Source organism: Anolis sagrei, chromosome 1 (genome assembly GCF_037176765.1).
Source record: "Anolis sagrei isolate rAnoSag1 chromosome 1, rAnoSag1.mat, whole genome shotgun sequence".
Lineage (NCBI taxonomy): Eukaryota > Metazoa > Chordata > Lepidosauria > Squamata > Dactyloidae > Anolis > Anolis sagrei.
In genome coordinates, this window is record NC_090021.1 from 275,100,069 (window position 1) to 275,125,457 (window position 25,389).

Sequence of the window (25,389 nt, forward strand, 5' to 3'; positions counted from 1 at the left end):
CACAGAGATTAAAAAGAAAAAGAAAAAAAAAGAAAGAAAAAAAAACCACACAGATTTTGTAAATTTGGTATTTGGTTAAATGTCCTTTGACCAGTATCTGGCCACTTGGAGTGCCTCTGGGGTTGCCGCAAGAAGGTCCTCCATCGTGCATGTGGCAGGGCTCAGGGTGCATTGCAGCAGGTGGTCAGTGGTTTGTTCTTCTCCGCACTCGCATGCCGAGGATTCCACCCTGTAGCCCCATTTCTTAAGATTGGCTCTGCATCTCGTGGTGCCAGAGCGCAATCTGTTCAGCGCCTTCCAAGTCGCCCAGTCTTCTGAGTGCCCAGGGGGGAGTCTCTCATCTGGTATCACCCATGAATTGAGGTGCTGGGTTTGGGCCTGCCACTTTTGGACTCTCGCTTGCTGGGGTGTTCCAGCGAGTGTCTCTGTAGTTCTAAGAAAACTATGTCTTGATTTAAGTCGTTGACGTGCTGGCTGATACCCAAACAGGGGATGAGCTGGAGATGTCTCTGCCTTGGTCCTTTCACTATTGGCTGCTACTTCCCGGCGGATGTCAGGTGGTGCAATACCGGCTAAGCAGTGTAATTTCTCCAGTGGTGTGGGTCGCAGACACCCCGTGATAATGCGGCATGTCTCATTAAGAGCCACATCCACTGTTTTAGTGTGATGAGATGTGTTCCACACTGGGCATGCATACTCAGCAGCAGAGTAGCATAGCGCAAGGGCAGATGTCTTCACTGTGTCTGGTTGTGATCCCCAGGTTGTGCCAGTCAGCTTTCGTATGATGTTGTTTCTAGCGCCCACTTTTTGTTTGATGTTCAGGCAGTGCTTCTTGTAGGTCAGAGCACGGTCCAAAGTGACTCCCAGGTATTTGGGTGCGCTGCAATGCTCCAGTGGGATTCCTTCCCAGGTAATCCTCAGAGCTCGGGATGCTTGTCTGTTCTTAAGGTGAAAGGCGCATGTCTGTGTTTTAGATGGATTAGGGATCAGATGGTTTTCCCTGTAATAGGCAGTAAGAACACCTAGAGCTTCGGAGAGCTTCTGTTCTACCATCTCAAAGCTCCCTGCTTGAGCAGTAATGGCACGATCGTCAGCATAGATGAAACTTTCTGTCCCTTCTGGCAGTGGCTGGTCATTTGTGTAGATGTTGAACATGGATGGAGCAAGCACGCTCCCCTGAGGCAGGCCGTTCTTCTGTTTCCGCCATCTGCTTCTCTGGCCCTGGAACTCAACAAAAAAGCTCCTGTTTTGTAGCAGGTTTCCTATGAGGCGGGTGAGGTGGTAGTCCTTTGTGATATTATACATTTTTCTCAGGAGGAGGCGGTGGTTCACAGTATCATAGGCTGCTGACAAGTCTATGAAGACAGCTCCTGTGATCTGCTGCCTTTCAAAGCCATCTTCTATGTGCTGGGTCAGGTTCAGCACTTGCGATGTGCAGCTTTTGCCTTTTCTGAAGCCAGCTTGCTGTGGGATCAGACAGGGGTCTATATTTTCCATAATTCTATGCAGAATAAGTCTCTCCAGAACTTTGTAGAGGTGGCACAACAGGGAGATTGGTCTGTAGCTTTTTGGGTCATTACGGTCTTTGCCTGGCTTCAAGATGGCGATGACTCTTGCTTTCCTCCAGATTTTGGGGATCTGACAGGATGCAGTGCAGTTGTTCATCAGCTCCAGCAGCCAGCGCCTTGCTTTTGGGCCAAAGTTCTTGATTTGTTCCATCCGTAGATCATCCAAGCCAGCTGCTTTGCCATTCTTACATTTGTTGAGAGCCATGTCCAATTCAGTAGATGTAAAGGGTTCATGGAGGTTGTTGTTCTCAGTCTCCGGCTGTCTGGCTATTGGTTTCTTTCCTACTTTGGTGGCAAGGTTGGGTTTCCCATTCTTCAAGAGTTGGTGTGCTATCTGATCTGCCTTTATGTTGGCATGGGTATTAGTTTGTGAGGGATCGTTGCTCAGCCGTCTCAGCAGCCTCCACGCCTTCTGGCTGCTCCTGCCCATGTCGACCTCTGTGATCAGCTTGATCCACTGTTCTTTCTTGGCTTCAGAGATGGAGGACACAATGCTCTGCGCTGCCTGAAGAGTCTGCTCACTGAATGGGTCTTCGTTGTGGAGCCTGTAATAGTTTTCCAACAAGGCAGCTGTTTCAGAAGTAATGCCCTGGAGGTAGTGGGTTCTGCAGCCTCTCGGTATAGAGGCCCGTGAGCAGGTTTTCACTATTTCAATAAAATGTTCGTATTCCTCAGGGACTGGCGCGACCGATGTGATCATGTCGTCTAACATGTCTGAGAATTTAGTCCAATCTGCCTTTCTGAAGTTGTATCTTCGTTTAAATCGAACTTCCTGAGGCCTTATTGTTGGGAACAGTTGGCATATTATTGGTCGGTGCTGTGTGTTTGGGATTGGTGGTCCCACTGATTTGGTGCATTGCTGTACGATGCTGTCGCTCACAAATAAGAGGTCTGGGTTATAACCTCGGTGCCATCTCCCGCTGTTGTAGGATGGTGGGAGCTTGCTATCATGGATGAGTGATAGTTTGTGCAGTTCAGACCAGGACAGGACAGCCTCTCCATTTCTGTCCTCTTGGGCATAGCCCCATACATGGCTATGGCTGTTGAAGTCACCAATTACTACCGCCCTTTGGTGCCTGTCAAAGTTCTCGGGGGAGGAGAAGCAGAAATCTTCATTTGGGGGCTTGTACACAGAGGTGATGGTGATGTTATTAAGCTCTACTGTTATAACCTCGATATTGTTTTCTTCAGTGTTGTGGGCACTGCTGACTTGGAGGCCTGGTTTGACAAAGACAGCACTTCCATACTGCGCATGTGGTCTTTCCGCTACTAGGATCATTCCTGGAACTTTGGGTCGTTTCTGTCGTTCATCCCTGTGTGTTTCTTGGGCACACAGCACGTCACATTTCTTATCTCGGCACAGTTCATAGAGCAGTTGTTCTTTGGCAGCTGACATTCCTTCGATGTTGATTGCGATTATTGTCATGGTTGGTCCTGAAAAGGACCGTTGGTTGTTTTGCTTCCTTGTTTGCATGCTTCAAGTTGTCTCCGGTTGCTTCTGGGTTGAGAGAATCGGCCGTCTACGAAGACGTTGCCCAGGGGACGCCCGGATGTCTTGCAATCCTGCGAGGAGGCTTCTCTCATGTCCCCCACCATTTTGTACTGAAAACAGTAAATACATTGTATTGTCAAAAGGCTTTCAGGGCCAGAATCACTGGGTTACTGTGAGTTTTCCAGGCTGTTTGGCCATGTTCCAGAAGCATTCTCTCCTGATGTTTCACCCATATCAATGGCAGGCAATCTCTGAGGATGCTTGCCACAGATGTGGGCGAAACATCAGGAGAGAATGCTTCTGGAACATGGCCATACAACCTGAAAAACTCACAGCAACCCACTAAATTTATTATTTCTTATTTATTTACAACTTTCTACCTGCCTTTCTCACCCCGGAGGGCTCTCAAAATGCATTCTTGGAAATTTAGTAGAAAAGGAGTTTTAAATTAAACTTTCATAATGCTTTTGTATACATTCAAGATGACATCACATTGGCATACATACCATGTGCATTTCTAATTGACCTATCATGAACAGGAGATTATAGAGGTAAAAATAGTATAAACCAACTTGCTAAAAAAAAACCTCATGGTTAAAAAAAAGATGGGTGTGCAACATGTTTAGCTAGAAATAAGTTTCAGTTTCAGTTCAGTTCACTAAAACTAAACTGAACTGAAACTGAGAAATAAGTAACACCATGTTCAGTGGCACTGATTCTCCCTTCTCTGGAAATTTGAAATCCAAAACACTCAAAAAACAGGGAAAAAATGCCAACAGCCTCCCATTTTTGCCTTTTGGGAAAAAGGGGCCAGTCACACATCCAGATAACTTGATATAGCTCCAATTCTTAGAATTTTGATTATTCTTCTCATAATTTCTTTTCTGTATTTTAGTGTTGTTAAGTATTTACTGTTATATTTTCAAAGTGACTTCCACAAAAAAAAGAAACTGTACCCTCTTTTAAAGAACTAATTAAAGAATTTAGAACTATCTAGCATGATGCAAATATATTGTGACTAGCAGATAAGCTGGTGTTTCACTGAATCCCTTTTACTTCAACCTTCTTTTCTAAGTACTTGACCTATGCTATCAATATCCTCTTCTCTTCCTTTCTAGTATAACAGAGCACATAGATTTTGCCACTCAGCTGCAAGAGCCAGCCATGGAGCCTCTCTGCAATGCCAATCTGCCTGCCAGCATGCACACCCTGGATCACCTTCAGGGCGTTGCCAATCGAGCCAGTCTTCATTACTTGGGAGAGAGTCAACTGAAAGAGGTAAACTATCATTCAACCTCATTAACACACACTGGGTTAGATCCAGACTTAGTCATGCTTAGAAGAGACATAAGTAGTCATGACTCCACATCTCCCAGTGATTCTAGTGAGTCTGTTCTAAATATCACTGAATCAGAATCAGGCCTCTGGGAGAAAAGTACCGGATTTATGGCACATGCTGATTAATAGTGAATACTTGCGGCCATAGATAGTTTAGCAGCATGTATGAAGAGGATGTTCAGAGATTACTTCCTGCTGGCCTAAATGACACAGTTGCACCAATGCAGGAGAAAAGATGAGTCACAAAACAATCCATAGATATACTTCACTTCACTTAGTCACTCAGACGATCCGTTCCTCAGCTTATGCACAGATCACATCATTTTCTCAATAGATACACTACTGCTTAATACTATTCAGCATCAGTGGTGTGCTACCTCATGGTGTTCTACCTCATAGTGTTGCATTGTTAATGGGAGGCCGCTTACACACACCTAAGGATGACAGACAAGTTTCAGTTGAACAGTTCCGCCATATGACTTATGGAAATCTGAAGTTCTGAGTGAACATAATTCCACACTTTCCTGGCAAAATTGGGGGAAAGTGTTCACATGACCTGTCAGAATTATCATTATTATTTGATACACAACAAAATTAGTACATGGCAAACAAAATCACTATGCTGGCTTTTGTATTGGATCACATGTCGGACACTTCCAAGCTGTCTAGAACTGAGTGATGTATCGGCAAATAATTCATGCAGATATGAATAGGATTGCCCTTTGCAGCTGACAGATGGTAATTTTGTCAGCGCCAATTGTTTTCAAGTGCTCGCCAAGGTCTTTAGACACTGCAGCCAGTATGCCGATCACCAGTGGGACCACTTTTACTGGCTTGTGCCAGAGTCTTTGCAAAATTCATAATTAAAAAATTTTAAAGTCTTTGCCCCTTCTTAAAAGGCTTTTAAAGGTCAAAACCAACACTTTTTACTTTGCTCAGAAACTAATTGATATCCAGTGGATGTAATATGGATGTAATATGCTCACTCCTAGATGTTCCTGTAACCAGTAAGGCTGCCATGTTTTAAACTAATTGGAGTTTCCAAACATGCTACAGAGATACCAATAACCAGTAGCGCTTACCTACTACCCTGCCTTTTCACCATTTCCAAAATACTTTGGAAAAGCTTTCTTCTGCTACTTCTGTCTGCAGTGCTGCTTAGCATTTAGCATTTTCTTTAGAAATTTGTCTAGATTGTTACCACTGTTTTCTTATAGGTAGTTGGAAGAGAGGAAAAACATGTTCCTTTGCACTCAAATTGTCTGAGAATTGGAGAATAGCATATTTGGATTTAAATTCATGTAATCAGTTCAGGCCATACAACCAGTCTCCACCTGGTGAATGCAAAAAAATATATAGACCTATGCTCTTTTTAAAAAACATACTGAAGGATCTGGTAAGGCAGGCATATCTCCCCCTTTTGCAATTCATACATGCTCACCAAGGGATTCTGGTAGGAGTTGCTGTGCAACTTGCCTATTGTAGGTAGGCACACACAGCTATAAAATAATTGACTTAGAATAGGATCCTGTTTTTTTTTAACCTTAAGCTTCATTGCATTTATGCAGGCAGGCTCCTGTAACCTGACACTGAAAAACTGTGTATCTCCAGTATTTTTTCACCCTACTCCCAATGCTGATGTTGCTAAAATATTCCAGGGAGTCAGAGAATGAAGAAAAAAGGGAGGGCTAGGCAGGTATAAAAATATTTTGTAAAAAATAAAAAAGAGCTTCTTTGGTCAGAAACTTTGGGTACTTCCAAACTTTAGGACGAAGGGCCAGCAAATCGACTCTGTGGCAGCTAAATAATGCACACATCTAAACACAGGCCAAAACTATTTAACATGGCCTTGAACCACGTTAACCAAAGATGCTGATTGCTCTGAATTCTCTCCCAGAATCTGGAGTAATCTGGGCCAGTTCCAAGATGGGATGCAGCTGTTTATACAGCTATCCATGTTCCCCAGGCTCAAGCAGCCCTGGGACACAGGTTGGCACTCATTGTCCCCTTTCATTCTCCTTATTGCAGTAGCCAGCAGGTGCTATCCTAGCCAGAGTGGCAAGGCGATTGGAGAAGCAAAAGGGTGGGGGGGGTTTGTTGCTCTGGCACCATGGACAATATCAATTCAAGCAATGACTGACCCACACAACCAATGCCACATCTGCTGGCCATCGCAACAAAGAAAACAGGTGGTGGTAAAGTTGGCTGTGCTGTGAGGCCACTGAATGGTTAGGACTCCCTTCTGCTTCATAGCAGCCAGGGGATGATGGTCTAAACCATCCCAGGTTCCCCATGCCAGATCGGCCCCTGGATAAGTAATGAATCCATTAACTGAGATATTTTATCATCATATTTACCATGGTCTCTTAATATGTTTTACAAATATTTACACTTATCTGATGTTCCTTATTTATTTCAGTTGCAAAATCTAACCATTAGCAGAATCATTAATTGTCTGCAGAGAACAAGACTACACTGTGTGGGTGGGAAAGGTAGAAAAATCCATGTGTACGGCTGGGAGGAACAGGCACACAATCTTTGTCAAAGGACTGGTGTCTGACCTCTAAAATATCCAAACTGCTACCTCAAGGTTTTTAAAAAGTCTCTTATCAATGATTTTTCATACAGGCTGAATCATAGCATCTTTACATTTCCTTGATTTGGATCTGGACTGACAGATTTTCACTGTATGACAATTGCATTGTGAAAACTGGATTGAGTCTGAGTTGATGTTTTTATATGTGCATGTGTTTTATTTTGTGATCACTTTTATGCTGTCTGTAAGCCGCCCCGAATCCATTTGAGGAGATGGTGGCAGGATATAAGAATAAAGTTGTTGTTGGATCCATTCTGTATTTGATTGTTGTGTACCTTCATTTCCAGAATACAAAGAAGTTTAACTATAATATTTGCATGGGCTCAGCCTGTCAGAAAGGAAGAAATGATATCTTTAATGAAAAAGATTTTAGAATATTCTTAAATCAATTTGGCTGTATTTTTTTTTCTGAGCTGTCGCCTTTTCTTTTTCCTCAGGTACTGCAGAATCTGGGAAAAGACCATTATCCGCCACAGTCTTTAGAACAAGTTGGAACTCGAATAGCCAAAGTTCTAGAAAAGGTAGCTTCACATATCACAGTGATTTGAGCTGAGTGATAACCATCTCTGTTATCTATAGTATTGCCTTAACAATTGCTGTGCTGATCATATTGGTCTTGTACGCGACATCATACAGTGTAGTATAATCAATGTCTACATGGGAGACAGGATAAAAACAGTCTGGCATGCAGTCTGTGAGACATTAATTGCACAACAAAAATAGAGACTTGATTCTACCATAGTCATAATACATAGTACTGATTACTTCATTGTGTCGGGTATCTCTTCTTCAACAGTTAGCTTCTTAGCCTAATGATTTATAGTTGTGCCCTTGTTTCAGGGTTACACACAGCAACAGGGAAAGTTTTTTGTCCCCAGCCAGAGAGAAAGCTAATCCCTTGTGATTTTCCAAATCCCCTTTCCCAGAGTACCTTTAGCCTCAAAAGACCTATCCAGAACCCAGCAGAATATTGGCTGCTTGGAGTCAGCAGTTTTCTTTCTAGACAATGACAGAGAAGGCTTCCACTGCACACATTTTGCTCGTGCTGCTGCCTCTGTACTAGTGCCACTTATACTGATGTAGTTATGCTGGTCAGCAGGAACTCAGTCAATATTTTAAATTCATGATATGTTAAGAATCTAACCTCATCTCTGCATCATAAAGCAGCAAAGGTATCTAATTATGTCCTGAATTGTTGTTTAATGCATTGAAAGAGTGAGTGTGAATGAATAAACTGAGGCTCCATCCAGACAAGATAGATAGTCCAAACAAGACAGTAGCACCAGACACAACTATAAACCTCACTGTTGAAACTAGACTCCCTCTGAGTTTTTAGCTAGGAGTGTTTTTGGGATGACTGTTCCTGAAAGTCCAGGTTGCTTTTTAACCAGGAGTAATTTCACCCAGCTTTGATTGGTCTACCCTTCCCTAGAAAAGCTAGATCTAGACCAGTGGTTTCCAACCTGTGGTCCGTGGATCACCAGTGGTCCGCAAAAACTAAAATATGGTCTGCGGCCTCACTGTTACTACACCGTTGCAATGAGAGCGACTGGTCTCACGAAACCCTCTTATAGTGCCAAAGTTTATTAAATATGATTTCTGTGGGTGAGCAGATGGCAACTATTGGATGGCATATGTTCTGTATCAGAAACTACAGCTGATGTGGTCTATCCAATGCAATTTTCTGAATCAGCACCCCAAATAACCAAACCGAATCTAAAGTTGACCAAAAACTGATTTGTAACTCTTTTTGTATTAATATTGTAAAGGCTTCCTCTTCGTTGTCTGATATTCTATTCAATCTAGTACGCTGCCACCATCTGGGGGGTACTAGGCCATGCTGCCACCAATTAATAAGAGTTTCCTATTTAGTTTATTAATGGATTCCCCTATTTTCAAATATATTCACTGCTACCACTCTGTAGTGTTTCTTTTGGTGTGTAGCGAGGTTTCCTTTCTTTTCTTTGAAATAGTGCACTGAGACTTGAGTTACTAAAACAAGAACAAGTTTATTTGGAGTATGGAAGCGTCTTAATGTTTTCAGAGTTCTCTTCTCCTGAGGTATAAAGCTTTACGAATTACAGTTTCAACAAATCTTAATATAACTTTAGGATGTCTTTTACTTCACCAACTAGTTATTTAGTTGTTACACTTCTAAATATGTTTCCTTATTTGACCGATTAATTAACTTCCTGCTGAAGTAAAGATTCCCAGTGGGATTTCTTCTTCTGTTAGCACACAGCCAAACCACAAACCTAAATAAGTTCCCTTGACTTATTTAAATCACTCGGGCTAAAAGCTTTCCCTTAGTTTGGTTCACCACACGTTTGAACCACCTTCCCTTTGGCTCGATGACCAAAGGACTGAAGTCTCAAAATGTCTGCTTCTGGAAAGTGCAGTTGGCTCCACCCCTTTCTCCATGGCAACCTAACTCAGAGTGCTGAGCTTGGTCCCATCCCCCTAGTTCTGCCATTTCTAAATAGTTAGCCCTTTATGTACATCCATGACTGTCTTTTACCTCCTGAACACATACATATAATAATATTCAACCATCTAAGCATATATATATATATACACACACACACATACACATACAATCATATTTAACATATACATTGACCACCTCTTGTGAGTGCTTTGATTGTATGTTCCTACATGGCAGGAATGGATGGCCCTTGCTCAAGTCAAAGTGCTCTTTTTACAAAGCCTAAATGGAAAATTTCCTCCTCTCATATGAAGCTGCTTGAAATTTTGAGACCTTCAAAATCTAATAAGAATATAGGACATTGAATATATATGACGGTTTCTGAAGGACATCTAAGACGGCATTGTTTTGCATAACCTTCAATACCTAAAAGAGAGGTGACAGATCTGGTTGTTTAAAATGTATGTAGTTTTATCCACCGCACTTTAATGTTGAGGATTCAAATGAGCACAGATGCATTCCAATGAAAAATGTGTTATAGTGGGGAAAACACAATTGGCATAACACATTTCAAAGCAAAAGGCATAGGTCAAGTATGAACCTAATTTTTCTTTACTCAGATTTCAAAAAAGGTTTTCCCCAAATAGACACCATTTCTTTGCTGTTAACATGCACCTCATTTTATTTACCTGTTTAATGTTGGGGAGGGGCATATCTCAGTGGTAAACACTTGTTTTACATGCTAAAGATTGTGGGTTCTTCCATCTTTAGATACAGTGAAGGAAGAATCCTACCTAAAGCCTCAGGATATCAGTTGGTATTAATACAAGATTAGAAGGGTATCTGCTATGATTCAGTATTAGGTAGTTCACTCTGTTCCATCTAAGCAGCTTTAGTATGTCTTATGATTTAGACCTCCTTCTATGGTCTGAGTCGTTTGTGAGCACGGCCCATGACCCAAGAAACACGTATTTTCTTTACTGTATTCAAATGATACATCAGCTTTATGTGAGGTGTCTCGTTATAGCATTTTAAAGACACAGTCTGTAAAGTTTGGTGCAAATAACGTATTAACAAATTAAAATTATCACGCCCATTTCCTGAAAATGTGGGGTTTGCTGCCACTGCTACTTCCCTGTAATGACATGACCTGGCCATGACTTTTGTAGGAACCTATCCCATAGATTCACAGAATTGTGGGCAGCATGTTGGGCTCAGATTTTGACATAAGCTCCAACATATATAAATTCTGAAATTGGTGGAATAGTTAGGAACCCTGGCCATTTCACCCACAGAATTCACCTAGCTCACCTGGAAAGTCTAAGTGTACTAATATCCTCTGGGTTTAAATGTGCAGGGGGGGGGGGTGGATTAAAAGATATATTTTAAAAGGTAGAGACTGCATCTTGTATTACATCGTAATTAAATGTATTTTTAATTTATGTAGAGTCTTTATGCCTCATCCTCCAACCAAAACTAAGTTGATCATTTCCCACCCTCCCCCCTCCTCCTTGTCATCATTACTATTTATTTTATTTTCATCCCATCTTTCTCTCTTTCACTCAAGGTGGCTATCAATAGATATATATCAATAGATATAAAACAACACTAATTAAAACAATGTGAATACATTAAAATACAAAAATAAAAATGCAAGCATTAATATCGCCAAAACAATTAAACATTAACTCCATACCCAATCCCAGAATCCCAATCACACCATCCACAAAAACAATCTTAAAAAGGTAGGACACACAAGGAAAAACAGCAGTTTCTGGCTGCTCTTTTCTCCCTCAGCAGTGGAGGTTGGAAAATAGAGAAGGGGCTTTCACCAGTCAATGGAGCTAAATTTGACTGTTCTTCTCTCCCTCTGAAACTGGAGCAATGGCAGTTGGGATATGGATGGAGGGGCTCTCACTTGTTGCTTAAGTATTCTCCACCTTTCACAGGGCATGTGTTTATCTTTCTCTTTGGTGGTATATCAGGGTTTCAAACCACATGCACTCAGCAGGTCATAAATTGGTTCAAAGAAGCCGAGGGTCCTTTTTTATTCCTTTGAAGACTTATTAATGGTATTGTTCATTCCAGGCTCACCCCTTTCCTCTTTCTCTGGCCACATTTCTTCCCCAGGACACCACATTGGGGAATATGCCTTATAACAGACAATTGAGCAAATACTGTAAATCACCACAAAGTGGCAGCATTCTTACACACTCAGGAATAGGCAGGGTTCCAATTCTGGAAGAAAAATGCATAGCAATTATAACAGTAAGCAACATCTGCATACGTTATCTCATACATTATTCCCTATAAAAGCGAAGTGTTATCATATTCATACAAATTAGCCTTTAATTTTCCATAATTTTGGTATAAACTTAGGCTGGAGGAGAGAAATAACAAGGGCTTGGCAATCAGTAAGTGGCAATCCGTAATGTTCTACCTTTTCATGTTTTTTGTGCCATACCAGAATCAAACCTCATGGGTCCTCTCCAGCATGGCAGCGCTCTACTGGAGGGTAAAAGGTCAAGGAAAGAAAGCAATTGACTGCCTCCGGCAAGCCTTACATCATACGCCGTACCACATGAAGGTGTGTAGGTAACATTGTCTACCTTGGTTCACTGGGGCTGTTTGTGATATGTAGCTGTCTGTGTACATTCACTGAGTCACAGCAGAAGTGTAGCAGCTGCCCTGAAACCACTCTCTACAACAGTCTTATTTGCCAGCCTGACAAATTGGACTATAACTCTCACCATCTCCAGCAAAATAACCATTAGGCATGGAGGTTAGGGTGTCAGGTGCTGTAATCCAGGGCATCTTGAGGTAGGCTGTTTTGTACCTTTGTAATGTGTATAAACAGTGTGAAAGGCACTTCACTCACAGTACTTATGGGTATCTTGCTGATTTTTATTCTTTGCTGTGCCAAATGGTAAGCCATTTTAGAGGGATTCCTTTAGAGCTATGTGGAGGAGGCTTATTGGTTCTCCCCTTTCTTGAGAACAGCTTTTAAATTTTGTTTTAGAGGACTGTTGATCCCAGAATCCCCTTCCAGCATATCTACTGTAACAGCAAAGGGAAATTCTGCCCTTGAAGAAATGCACTGAAGAAAAGCCTAATATGTGGAGCGCTTTCTTTCAATTGCCATCATTGTCAGTGACCTGCTTTAAAAGGCAACACATTCTGCTCAACAGATTTGTTCCATTTTTCTTTTTCAGGATGTGCCACTCATAAGCCTAGCAAACATCTTCCACAATGCAAAGCTTTGGAATGATGCCATCGTTGTGGCTACAATGGCAGTAGAAATCGCCCCACACTTCGTTGTCAATCATTTCACATTGGCCAATGTCTATGTAGCAATGGTGAGTGAATAAATCACTAGATTCAGTTTCATTTCCTTGTATAGCATCCTGAAGCTCCAAGTATTACAGATGTTGGAATTTAGGAGCAAGAGCAGAATCCATAGCTTCAGATGGAGACAGCAAGCAGAAGTGGGATAGGGATTGTTCTTCTAGTTCTGATAGTTTGTATCATCTAATTCTCAGGGAATGGTTTAGTCAGCAATCATGCAATCTGTGTCTTCTTTCCTTTAGTCTGGTGTAGAGGACTTTTTTACCCACATATGTCAAAGTCACGACCCGTGGGCCAAATCCAGCCCGCCATGCCATTTTATGTGACACTCCAGATACAGGATTACAACTCCCATATTCCTCATCATTGTACATCAATCGTTCCCAACCTTTGGTCCTCCAGGTGTTTTGGACTTCAGCTCCCACAATTCCTAACAACTGGTAAGCTGGCTGGGGTTTCTGGGAGTTGAAGTTCAAAACATCTGGAGGACCAAAGTTGGGAACCACTGTTATACATCATGACTAGAGCTGATGGGGGCTTTATACAGTCACATCTGTAAGACTGCAGTTTTCTCTGTTTAGTCAGGATACCGAAGTTTGAATTTAGATGCAAGACTTGTGGATATGATATCTGACCTTAAAATGCCCTTTAACCTTTCCCCAATCTCAGAACCACAAGTGCCGTTGGCTTGCAATTCTCATTATCCCCAGTCTGCATGGCAGATAATCAAGTGATAAGTTTTGTAGCTTAATAACATCTCAGGACTCAAATTGGGTAAAAACTAAAGAGCACTGACCACTATGTAAAATAGTATAGTTGGCTCTCTGTATCCACTAATTCTCCATCCATGGATTCAATAGCCCTTTAGAGGCAACCTTAAGGCTAACGCGGCCCTTGATGAAAATGAGTTTGACACCCCTGCCTTAGCTGCCATTAAAAACAGCACTGTAGGCCACACACTATCCTCACCCCACAGAGCATGCTGTGCTCTTCTATCTATTACAACACTGTTCTCCAGTTCCCAGCAAGGCATATCTAGTTGATCCATACCTCAGCCTCTCCTTTCACCTACACTGTTGCTAGCTGGTCTTAGGAAGGTCATTCAACCTTTCAATAATGTTTGCATATGTACACACATATACCCTTATGGATATTTGCATCCATATGAATACAAGTAAATGCAAAATCACCAGCTCATTAGATTTACCTGATGAGCTTTTTATATAACAGGCATGCATTGGGCACCTTCAGGCATGGAACCTGCATGACATAACAGCAGGGTCGGGCAGTGTCTAGAAGCCATCAGTCACCCTCTGTGCAAAGATTCCTATCTTCATTTTCATCCCCATCTCATTCACCCCAAAATATTTTCTAACTATCAAAGGCAAAGTGTACCCATAGGAACAATTGTTGAAATGGCAATATTTCCTATTACCTATGCAAATACATGGAAAAGTACTTAATAATATGTGGTAATTAATATTATTTTAGGAAACTCATGGTGATCCACCACACATATCCTTATAAATACCAATCAGGAGATTTTCTTTTCCTGCTTTAGCTAATAAAAAGGGAAGTTATTTACATCACTCAGAGTAAGGAAAATAATGGAGAAGAGGGAGAAATAGTCACTGCTTGATAAAAGCTTTTTCATAATTAGGAAGAGTGCTAACCTTGCAAATTAGCAGATTGGGCAGGAAGAATATGGCAATACTAAAAAAGCCTCTTTTGGTCAAAGATTAACAGTAGGGAGCAGCAAAGGAAAACATATGTCTTGGTTGATCTTGCCAAACAATCCTGTGACTTTTCAATTGATGTTTTTTTTAACTCTCTTTGGCTATACATTTCTGAAAAGCTCTGACCTGATGCATTGTGCCTTGCATCATAATAATAAGAAGAGGAAGAAGAGGAAGAAGAAGAAGATCCAAGACAACCCAGCATTGTTTGCTGTGTACTAATCTTGTGTTTCTAATAATAATAATAATAATAAATAATAATAATAATAGTAATTTATTTCTATACCCAAGGGGACTCAGGGTGGTTTACACATAAGAAGGCAGACATTCAATGCCAAATGCTAACATTAAAAGCATTACAATACAATTTAAAATATACAAATATACAAATATTAAAACAGTATTAAGCATCATTAATATTAAAAACAATTCAGATTAAATACATAAAAACTTATAAATACACAGCAGCCTCTGACATGATCCTTAAAACCTTCTTCTTTAAAAGCCTGCCTGAATGAAAAGGTTTTAGCCCCTGGAAGCTCAGCAAGGAAGAGGCCATTCTGCTTCCCTGGGCAGGGAGTTCCAAAGTCAAGGAGCCACCACTAAGAAGGAAGGCCCACTCTCTCCCCACCAGCAGAGCTTGAGATGGAGGTGGGACTGAGAGAAGGACTTCTGTTGAAGAACTCAGGGCCCGGGCAGGTTTTCATAAGGAGACATCGTCAGCCAAATAGTCTGGACCTAAATTATCTAGTGCTCTAAAGGTCATAACCAGCACTTTGAATTGTGTCTGGAAACAAACTGGCAGCCAGTGGAGCTACTGTAACAGATGGGTTGCCTGCCCCTATAGTCAGCCCCAGTTAGCAAGCTGGGTGCTGCTCTTTGGACCAGCTGAAGTTTCTGAACACTCTTCATAGGCAGCCCCACGTAGAGTGTGTTACAGTGATCCAGATGGGATATAACTAAGGCATGTACTACCATGGCCAGATCTGGCTTCTCAAGATCTGTACCATAAATATCCATGCCTCAGGTCATAGACTTCTAATTCTGATAGTCTTTTGTTTTGGACCACAAAGTATATTTTTCAAATTTGCTGGAGTAAAATGTCCTCTTTGCTTTACCCCTTGCTATGTTTTGAGTTTCACTCTGAACTTTTTTCTTTGCAAAATAAACTTAGATATGTTATTATTATTTATATTCTGCCTTTCTCCCCATGGGGACTCAAGGCGGCTAACATCTATCCACATTAAACAGTTTTTTAAAAGCAATACAAAAGTTAAAAACAATTTAATAATAACATTATAGTATAATTAAAATACAGCAAATACATTAAAATGGCCCTTAAAATTCATCCCCCCCCCCCACACACACACACACACACACACACAATCTCACCCACCCACCCCAGAGCTTCCCCTTATCCTTCCCCAAAAGCCTTTGGGCAGAGGAAAGTCTTGACCTGCTTGCGGACCAGCAGGGATGGGGCCATTCTGGTTTCTCTTGGGAGAGAATTCCACAGCTTGGGAGTAGCCATTGAAAAAGCCCTCTCCTGTGTTCCCACCAAGCATGCTTGAATGGGTAGTGGGGCCGAAAGAAGGTCCTCCCTAGTAGATCATAGATGACTCACAAATTCATAGAAAGAGATGCAGTCCTTCAGATAATCTGGACTGGAGCCATATAGGGCTTTGTAGGTCAAAAAAACCACAGAAACGTATTGGCAGCCAGTGGAGATGTCACAGCTCTTTGGGCCAACTGAAGTTTCCGAACACTTTTCAAAGGCAGCTTCATGTAGAGTGCATTACAGTAGTCCAACCAGGATGTACCACCGTGGCCAGATTTGACTTCTCCGGGAAAGGGCTATATATCCTTCTGCCATTGTTTAAATGACAAATCCTTTGTCAAAACTGGTAGTATCTGGAATAGGAACATTCTAGGTAATACATTCATTTTTTTTATCACTGATATCCTTCCTAACAAAGACCAGTTTAAATTTCACATTTTCTGCATGTTCCATTACACAACTTAACATAGTTATTTTAAAATAATATACATTTCATATTTGTCATTGTAATGCCCAAATATTTCATCCTTTCTTTCCATTTTAAATCCAGTTGTCTGTATCAGTTCTGTTTGAGCTATCATGTTTATGTTTTTAACCAGCATCATTGGCTTTTATTTATTAATCTTGAATCCTGCCAGATCTCCAAAGGCTTTTAAATTAGTCATTAATCTTTTTATATGCTTCAAAGGATTTTTTCAAAGTAATCACCAGATCATCTGTAAATGCTCTTAATTTATAAGATTTTTTTATTTTTATAGCTTTATAGCTTCAGTTTTATTTGAGACTTCAGGTACTAAAATAAGCAAAATGGACAATGATAGACATCCTGGTCATGTTTTCTTTGTATCTCAAATAGGTTAGATAACTCTCCATTAGGAGATTTCCGTACTGAATATATTGATGTAACCCATTTGGTGAAAGTGTCACCAGAAGACATTTCTTCTAGGGCTGTTAATAAGGAAGGCCAGTTCAGATTGTCTGAAGACTTTTCTGCATCTAAGAAAATCAGTGTGGCCTATTTCTCATTGAGCTGTTCTAAATATGCCCATATGTGTGAGTCTGTTTTTTCCATGTGCAAAAGGAGGTTATAAATTGAAAAGAAGTTGGGCTAAAATAGCAAGTACGCAATAAGCTACAGTTTAAAAAGGGAAGACTTAAAAAAAAATTAATCATTCTGCTAGGGATGCTCTCCTCCAAGAACCACCAAATGGTTTTTTTGCCTTATGTCAGTCAAAATTCTGAATTATGGACCCATGGCAGGGAGTCAATGTTATGTTATGATATGATCAATCTAGGCTATGGGGCCCCATTGGTGATTCACCCATAACTTTAAAAAAAATTTACTCACCCTTTAGAAAGTATCTGTGGGGGGCCGTTTTGAGGCTTTTCTGGTTTATAGCCCAGAAAGCAAATTATACACACACACCCTTTGTATCCTAGAGAGTGATGACAATGTTTGCATAATGCTTGTCTGCCTTTTTTTTTAAGTCACAAGTTTCTGTATAAATAAGAATAAGAATATTTTATCGGTGGGAATAGATCAGAGAGTGAGTGGTTCTATATGACCCCCAGACTCAGGTAATTCCCTGCCTCAGCTTTATAATATGGCAGCCAACCAAACATACTGTTCCATATGGAATGTGTTTTGTATGGTGACCTCATACATGCCAGGCTAACATAATTGAACTGAGCCAAGAGATGTCATGAAGTGTTTCTCACATTGAAGCATTATGCAGACAATTTCAATGGCTGGAGCAATGCAAAGATAACACATGTATCTTCCTTTATGCCAATCACAATAATCCAGTTCAGATAGAAGTTTTAACTATGGCCCCATCTACACTGCCATATAATAAATGCAGTTTGAAGCTGCATTATATGGTCAGTGTAGATTCATATAATGCAGTTTAACTGAATTGAGCTGCACTATATGAGTTAGACTCTACACCAGTGGTTCTCAACCTTCCTGATGCTGCAACCACCTAAATACAGTTCCTCATGTTGTGATGACCCCCCCCCCCCCCACCACCATAAAATATTTTCGTTGCCACTGCATAACTGTAATTTCTGAACTACTGTTATGAACTGTAATGTAAATATCTGATATGCAGGATGTATTTTCATTCACTTGACTAAATTTAGCACAAATACCCAAGATGCCCAAATTTGAATACTGGTAGGATTGTGGGGAGGGATTGATTTTGTCATTGGGGAATTGTAGTTGATGGGATTTATAGTTAACTTACAATCAAAGAGCAGTCTGAACTCTACCAGTGATGGAATTGAACCAAACTTGGCACACAGAATTCCCACGACCAACAGAAAATACTGGAGAGATTTGGTGCGCATTGACCTTGAGTTTTGGAGTTGTAGTTCGCCTACAACTCAAACAAAGATAGGTCTGGACCAAACTTGGCAAAAATACTCAATATGCCCAAATGTGAACACTGGTGGAGTTTGGGGAAAATAGACCTGGACATTTGGGAGTTGTGTTTTCTGATGCTCTTTGGCGACTTCTCTGACACCCTCCAGAGGCTCCGACCCCCAGGTTGAGAAACTGCATTAATATGTCAGTGTAGATGGGGCCTATGTTTTAGCCCTGGGTCCAGTATGTGGGAATCAAGTGACCTCAGATACTGTTAGACTACCCCTCCCAGCATTCTCCACTGTTGGCTTTGTTGATTCGAACTGTTGAGACATGCTATTCACAAACCCTTTAAAGAAACAGCAAAAGTGTGGGGGGAAAGAAAGAAGTTAAATCCAGGCAATGAGAATAAGATCCTCTTAGTTATTGTGACCTTTTCAATTTTATCTATATTATTCCATTTACAATTTCTTATTTCCACATTTAACATATTAACTATATAGTTATACCAATTAGTCAGTGTCCATTTTGTTTTATCTTTCCAACCCCTCACTAAAACAATTTGTGCACACACTATTAATTTGTCAACCAATTTTTCCTTTTGTATATTCTTCACTTCTGTTATTTGTGCACGTAGTACATTTCTATTAACCATTACTATTTGTAAATTTAACATTCTATTGATTTCTCCTTCAATCACTTTCCAGTATTCTTGCACTTGAGCACATTCCCATATCATATGATTAAACACCCCTCTTTGTTCACAACCATGCCAACATCTATCTTTTATCCCTGGTACGAAGCGTGAAAGTTGGGCAACTATATGGCAAATGAATTATAATAGTGATGAAATTATAGGCAAAACATTGAGATTAATTGAAAGTAGAGGGAAAAGGTTAGTAGACGATCTCTATACAGATGATGAAAACCCTGTAGAACAAAAAGAAATTCAGAATTGGATAGGGTCAGGGAATTGGATTGAAAGCTGGGCTATAAGACAGGAAATTTTTAGACGGAGGGGAAAAATTAGAGAACAGGATAGTCCATTTGAGAAGGTGATTAGGAAATGTTTGAGAGGGGAAAAGAAAGTGGCAGGAGATCTGTACGACCAAATCATAACAGTAAAAGAAGAAATAATAGAGGAAATTTTCCAAACATGGAGAATGGACATGGAAATTGAGAGAGAAGACATCCAAAAGCAAGTAAATAATATAGCAAATGAAAAGTATAATGTATTAAGGGAAGCAAGAAGGAAAATGTTACAAAAATGGTACAGAACTCCTGCACAACTTTCATGCTTCATACCAAGGATAAAAGATAGGTGTTGGCATGGCTGTGAACAAAGAGGGGTGTTTAATCATATGATATGGGAATGTGATCAAGAGCAAGAATACTGGAAAGTGATTGAAGGAGAAATCAATAGAATGTTAAATTTACAAATAGTAATGGTTAATAGAAATGTACTACGTGCACAAATAATGTTGTTGTTCATTCGTTCAGTCGTCTCCGACTCTTCGTGACCTCATGGACCAGCCCACGCCAGAGCTCCCTGTCGGCCGTTACCACCCCCAGCTCCCTCAAGGTCAGTCCAGTCACTTCAAGGATGTCATCCATCCATCTTGCCCTTGGTCGGCCCCTCTTCCTTTTGCCTTCCACTTTCCCCAGCATAATTGTCTTCTCTAGGCTTTCCTGTCTCCTCATGATGTGGCCAAAGTACTTCAACTTTGTCTCTAGTATCTTTCCCTCCAGTGAGCAGTCGGGCTTTATTTCCTGGAGGATGGACTGGTTGGATCTTCTCACAGTCCAAGGCACTCTCAGAACTTTCCTCCAACACCACAGCTCAAAAGCATCGATCTTCCTTCGCTCAACCTTCCCTAAGGTCCAGCTCTCACATCCGTAGGTTACTACAGGGAATACCATGGCTTTGACTAGGCGGATCTTTGTTGCCAGTCTGATGTCTCTACTCTTTACTATTTTATCGAGATTGGACATTGCTCTCCTCCCAAGAAGTAAGCGTCTTCTGATTTCCTGGCTACAGTCTGCATCTGCAGTAATCTTTGCACCTAGAAATACAAAGTCCGTCACGGCCTCCACGGTTTCTCCCTCTATTTTCCAGTTGTCAATCATTCTTGTTGCCATAATCTTGGTTTTTTTGACGTTTAGCTGCAACCCGGCTTTTGCGCTTTCTTCTTTCGCCTTGATTAGAAGGCTCCTCAGCTCCTCCTCGCTTTCGGCCATTAGGGTGGTGTCATCTGCATATCTGAGGTTGTTAATGTTTCTTCCAGCAATTTTCACCCCAGCTTTGCATTCATCCAGCCCCGCACATCGCATGATGTGTTCTGCATACAAGTTAAAAAGGTTGGGTGAGAGGATGCAGCCTTGCCGTACGCCTTTCCCAATCTTGAACCAGTCTGTTGTTCCGTGGTCAGTTCTTACTGTTGCTACTTGGTCCTTGTACAGATTCCTTAGGAGAGAGACAAGGTGGCTTGGGATGCCCATCCCACTAAGAACTTACCACAATTTATTATGATCCACACAGTCAAAGGCTTTAGAATAGTCAATGAAGCAGAAGTAGATGTTTTTCTGAAACTCCCTGCCTTTCTCCATTATCCAGCGGATATTGGCAATTTGGTCTCTCGTTCCTCTGCCTTTTCTAAACCCAGCCTGAACATCTGGCAACTCTCGCTCCATGTATTGCTGGAGTCTTCCTTGCAGGATCTTGAGCATTACCTTACTGGCATGAGAAATAAGGGCCACTGTACGGAAGTTTGAGCAGTCTTTTGCATTTCCCTTTTTTGGTATGGGGATATAAGTTGATTTTTTCCAGTCTGATGGCCATTCTTGTGTTTTCCATATTTGCTGGCAAATGGCATGCATCACCTTGACAGCATCATCTTTTAAGATTTTAAACAGTTTAGCTGGGATCCCGTCGTCTCCTGCTGCCTTGTTGTTAGCAATGCTTCTTAAGCCCCATTCAGCCTCACTCCTCAGGATGTCTGCTTCTAATTCATTCACCACACCGTCAAAACTATCCTCAATATTATTATCCTTCCTATACAGATCTTCTGTATAGTCTCGCCACCTTCTCTTGATTTCTTCAGCTTCTGTTAGGTCCCTGCCATCTTTGTTTCTTATCATACCAATTTTTGCCTGAAATTTACCTCCAATGTTTCTAATTTTCTGGAAGAGGTCTCGTGTCCTTCCTATTCTGTTGTCTTCTTCCACTTCCAAGCATTGCTTATTTAAAAATAGTTCCTTGTCTCTTCTGGCTAACCTCTGGAATTGCGCATTTAACTGGGCATATCTCCCCTTCTCCCTGTTTCCTTTTGCTTTCCTCCTTTCTTGGGCTACTTCCAGTGTCTCAGCAGACAACCATTTTGCCTTCTTGGTTTTCTTTTTCTTTGGGACATACTTTGTTGCCGCCTCCTGAACAATGTCGCGGACTTCTGTCCATAGTTCTTCTGGGACTCTGTTTACTAAATCTAGTCCTTCAAATCTGTTCTTCACTTCCACTGTATATTCGCTAGGAATGTTAGTGAGATCATATCTAACTGGTCTGTGTATTTTCCCTGATCTCTTTAGTTTTATTCTAAATTGGGCAATAAGAAGTTCGTGATCTGAGCTACAGTCAGTTCCAGGTCTTGTTTTCACCGACTGGATGGATGTCCGCCACCTTTGGCTGCAAAGGATGTAGTCAATCTGATTTCGGTGTTGACCGTCTGGTGAGGTCCATGTGTAAAGCCGTCTTTTAGGTTGTTGGAAGAGAGTATTCGTTATACACAGCGAGTTTTCCTGGCAAAATTCTATCAGCCTGCGTCCCGCTTCATTTTGTTCTCCCAGACCATGCTTGCCTGTGATCCCTGTTGTCATTTGACTTCCCACCTTGGCATTCCAGTCTCCTGTAATGAAAATAATGTCTCTTTTTGGTGTATTATCCAGTAGTTCCTGCAGATCCTCATAGAACTGATCTACTTCTGCTTCTTCAGCAGCTGTGGTTGGGGCGTATATTTGGATCACTGTAATGTTGAAAGGCTTTCCTTGCACTCGAATTGAGATCATTCTGTCATTTTTTGGGTTGTATCCAAGCACCGCTTTAGCGAATTTCTTATTAATTATGAAGGCTACTCCATTTCTTCGATGTTCCTCTTGTCCGCAGTAGTAGATCTGGTGGTCATCTGATGTGAAGTGGCCCATTCCAGTCCATTTCAGTTCGCTGACCCCCAGAATGTCTATCTTTAGTCTTGACATCTCACCAATAACAACATCTAATTTGCCCTGGCTCATAGATCTTACATTCCAGGTTCCTATGGTGTGTTGATCTTTAGAGCATCGGATTCGTCGTTCACCTCCAGTACCGTCGGCCGCTAGCCTTCCTTTCGGCTTTGAGCTAGCTGCGTCATCACATCTGGGGCTAGTTGAACTTATCCTCTGCTCCTCCCCAGTAGCATTTTGGCCATCTTCCGACCTGGGAGTCCCATCTTCCAATGGCATACCGACATATCTCTGGTTGTACTGGTCCATTTAGTTTTCTTGGCAAGGATACTGGAGTGGTTTGCCATTGCCTTCCCCAGGGATCACGCTTGGTCTGACCTCTCTGCCACAACCGTCCCGTCTTGGGTGGCCCTTCACGGTTTCGCTCATGACATCATTGAGGTGCTCAAGCTCCAGCGCCCCGACAAGGCGGTGATCCTTTGCTGGAGGCACAAATAATAGAAGTGAAGAATATACAAAAGGAAAAATTGGTTGACAAATTAATAGCGTGTGCACAAATTGTTTTAGTGAGGGATTGGAAGGATAAAACAAAATGGACACTGACTAATTGGTATAACTATATAGTTAATATGTTAAATGTGGAAATAAGAAATTGTAAATGGAATAAAATTGAAAAGGTCACAATAACTAAGAGGATGTGGGAACCAGTTAGGAATTATTTAGAAAATGTGCTAAGTTGTGGAGTAGAAAAAATAAGACTGAGACTGATATTTCAAATGTAACTTCTGTAGTTTGATGTATAAATTGCATATACAAGGATGGGAGGGTGGGAGTGGGGAAAAACCAATAAAACAATAAAAAAGACCCAAAAAAAAGAGACATGCTATTCACCAGCATCTAGAGGACCGCATGATGTGCTACATAGACAAAGAAGCCAAGCGCTCAGACCTAAGTGCTTCTCTTCCTCTCTCCTTCTTCAGCACAGGCAGCAAAAGGGTATTGGAAGCATTGCTTCCAGGATTAAAATGATTTCTATTGACCACTAAATGTGATCAGGACAAATCGTGGTTAAAGGTGTGGTTGACTGAAATAAGGCTAGATCATGCCGTGACTTCGATCAAGGCTGGTTCTAATAAACCACAGTGTGGGATTTATGCTCTTATTTTAATGTCCTCAAAGCCCAAACCTTTTCAATTCTGGAATTGTGGTATATGATCATTTTACTTCAGGGGATAGGACACTGGTTTATCACACAGATAAGAAGTACTTAATAGTAGCATTTGTATTTTTAGTGAAATTTGTCTCACCCACATCTTTTAACTTTGTGAAAAAAATGTTGGTTTTGTGAAATATATAAAATGACTGGGTTGTTGTAGGTTTTTCGGGCTATATGGCTATATTCTAGAAGCATTCTCTCCTGGCGTTTTGCCTGCATCTATGGCAGGCATCCCCAGAGAACATGGCCATATAGCCTGAAAAACTTACAACAACCCAGTGATTCCAGCCATGAAAGCCTTCACAATACAAATACAATTTCCTCAGTTTTTTGTTTTCATTAATATACTGGGTCCAATAATGTTTCAGTCTTTCATGAATACAGAGAAATTTTAGTCTTTTCCACACTAGCTCAGTAGGATAGTACCCATTCGGTATATAATGTGCTGTGATCTGTGTTACTTTGTCGTCTTAATTGTTATTCATCTGTGATATCTGCAGGAGGAGTTCGAGAAGGCCATGAGATGGTATGAATCAACATTGAAACTCCAACCTGAATTTGCACCAGCAAAGAATCGAATTCGTGCCATTCAGTGTCATTTACTCATGAAAAAGGAGAGACGTTCACCTTGAGATCACAGTCTTCCTCCCTTTTTCTTGTATCTGTTTTTTTAAACAACGAAATCATTGTTCACTATTATGCTTGTAATGAGGTGTGCTAACACAAATTCAGAATCTGGGTTTTCAACTGAGATTTGGGAATTGGGGTTTTGTTTTGTTTTTATTGTTTTCACACATCTTTTGAGGGGAGGGACTTTAGTAAGAGCAAGCTCTTACCAAACATCTGTATGATTAGATACCAAACTCAGCAATCTTCCACATTCCTGTGATCCCACATTTTCCATCATTCTCCATTTGACGCCAGCGTAAACTGTAACCTGCTTCTTGTCTTAGCATATCTATGAAAATGCAAAGCACATCATTGCAGCAGACACTGTACGTAGCAAGAAGCCATAATTAGCTTTTCATCCATCAGGAAAACATGTTCTATCCCCTCACCCAGTCCATATTGCAGCGTTACCAGCTCAGAGATAGATGTGAGATAAGAAAGCAAGTGGTGGCAAGCCATTTTAATGTGTTTAAGAACACAAATACTTTTTATTGACTGTTGTTTTATGGGGAAGAAACAGAATCATATTCAGTGTGAAATGGTATTTTTGTTACAAAAAGAAAAGGGAAACAAAAAAGAAACAAAGGGGTTTTTTAATAAATATATCAATATATATTTGAAGCCCTGGGCAGCCTTTAGCCTCTCTTTATGAATAATATGTTTTACCAACTGCGTGTAAGGTGCAAATGTCACAGGCATGTGTAAACATTCTTTTCTTCTCTGTGTGTCTCTAAAAGCTAGAGAAAATCAGAGAAGCCAAATGGTCTGTTTCCAAATCAGCGTCCGCCTGGGTCAGTAAAGGATCTCAACTGAATCAACAAAGGCACAGAACTTGGAACAAAAATAAACAATTATGTTAATGAACAGAA

General features: G+C 41.0%; 1 protein-coding gene across 1 annotated transcript in view; it reads left to right on the top strand.

The window, feature by feature from the left end:
* Nucleotides 1-25,389, top strand: part of TTC17 (tetratricopeptide repeat domain 17) — an 81,151-nt gene extending 55,762 nt beyond the window's left edge. The window contains exons 21-25 of the mRNA XM_060764547.2: nucleotides 4,179-4,338; nucleotides 7,432-7,515; nucleotides 11,887-12,006; nucleotides 12,632-12,775; nucleotides 24,352-25,389. Coding sequence (XP_060620530.2) covers nucleotides 4,179-4,338; nucleotides 7,432-7,515; nucleotides 11,887-12,006; nucleotides 12,632-12,775; nucleotides 24,352-24,483 — 640 coding nt within the window. The 3' untranslated portion in view covers nucleotides 24,484-25,389. The remainder of the gene's footprint in view (nucleotides 1-4,178; nucleotides 4,339-7,431; nucleotides 7,516-11,886; nucleotides 12,007-12,631; nucleotides 12,776-24,351) is intronic.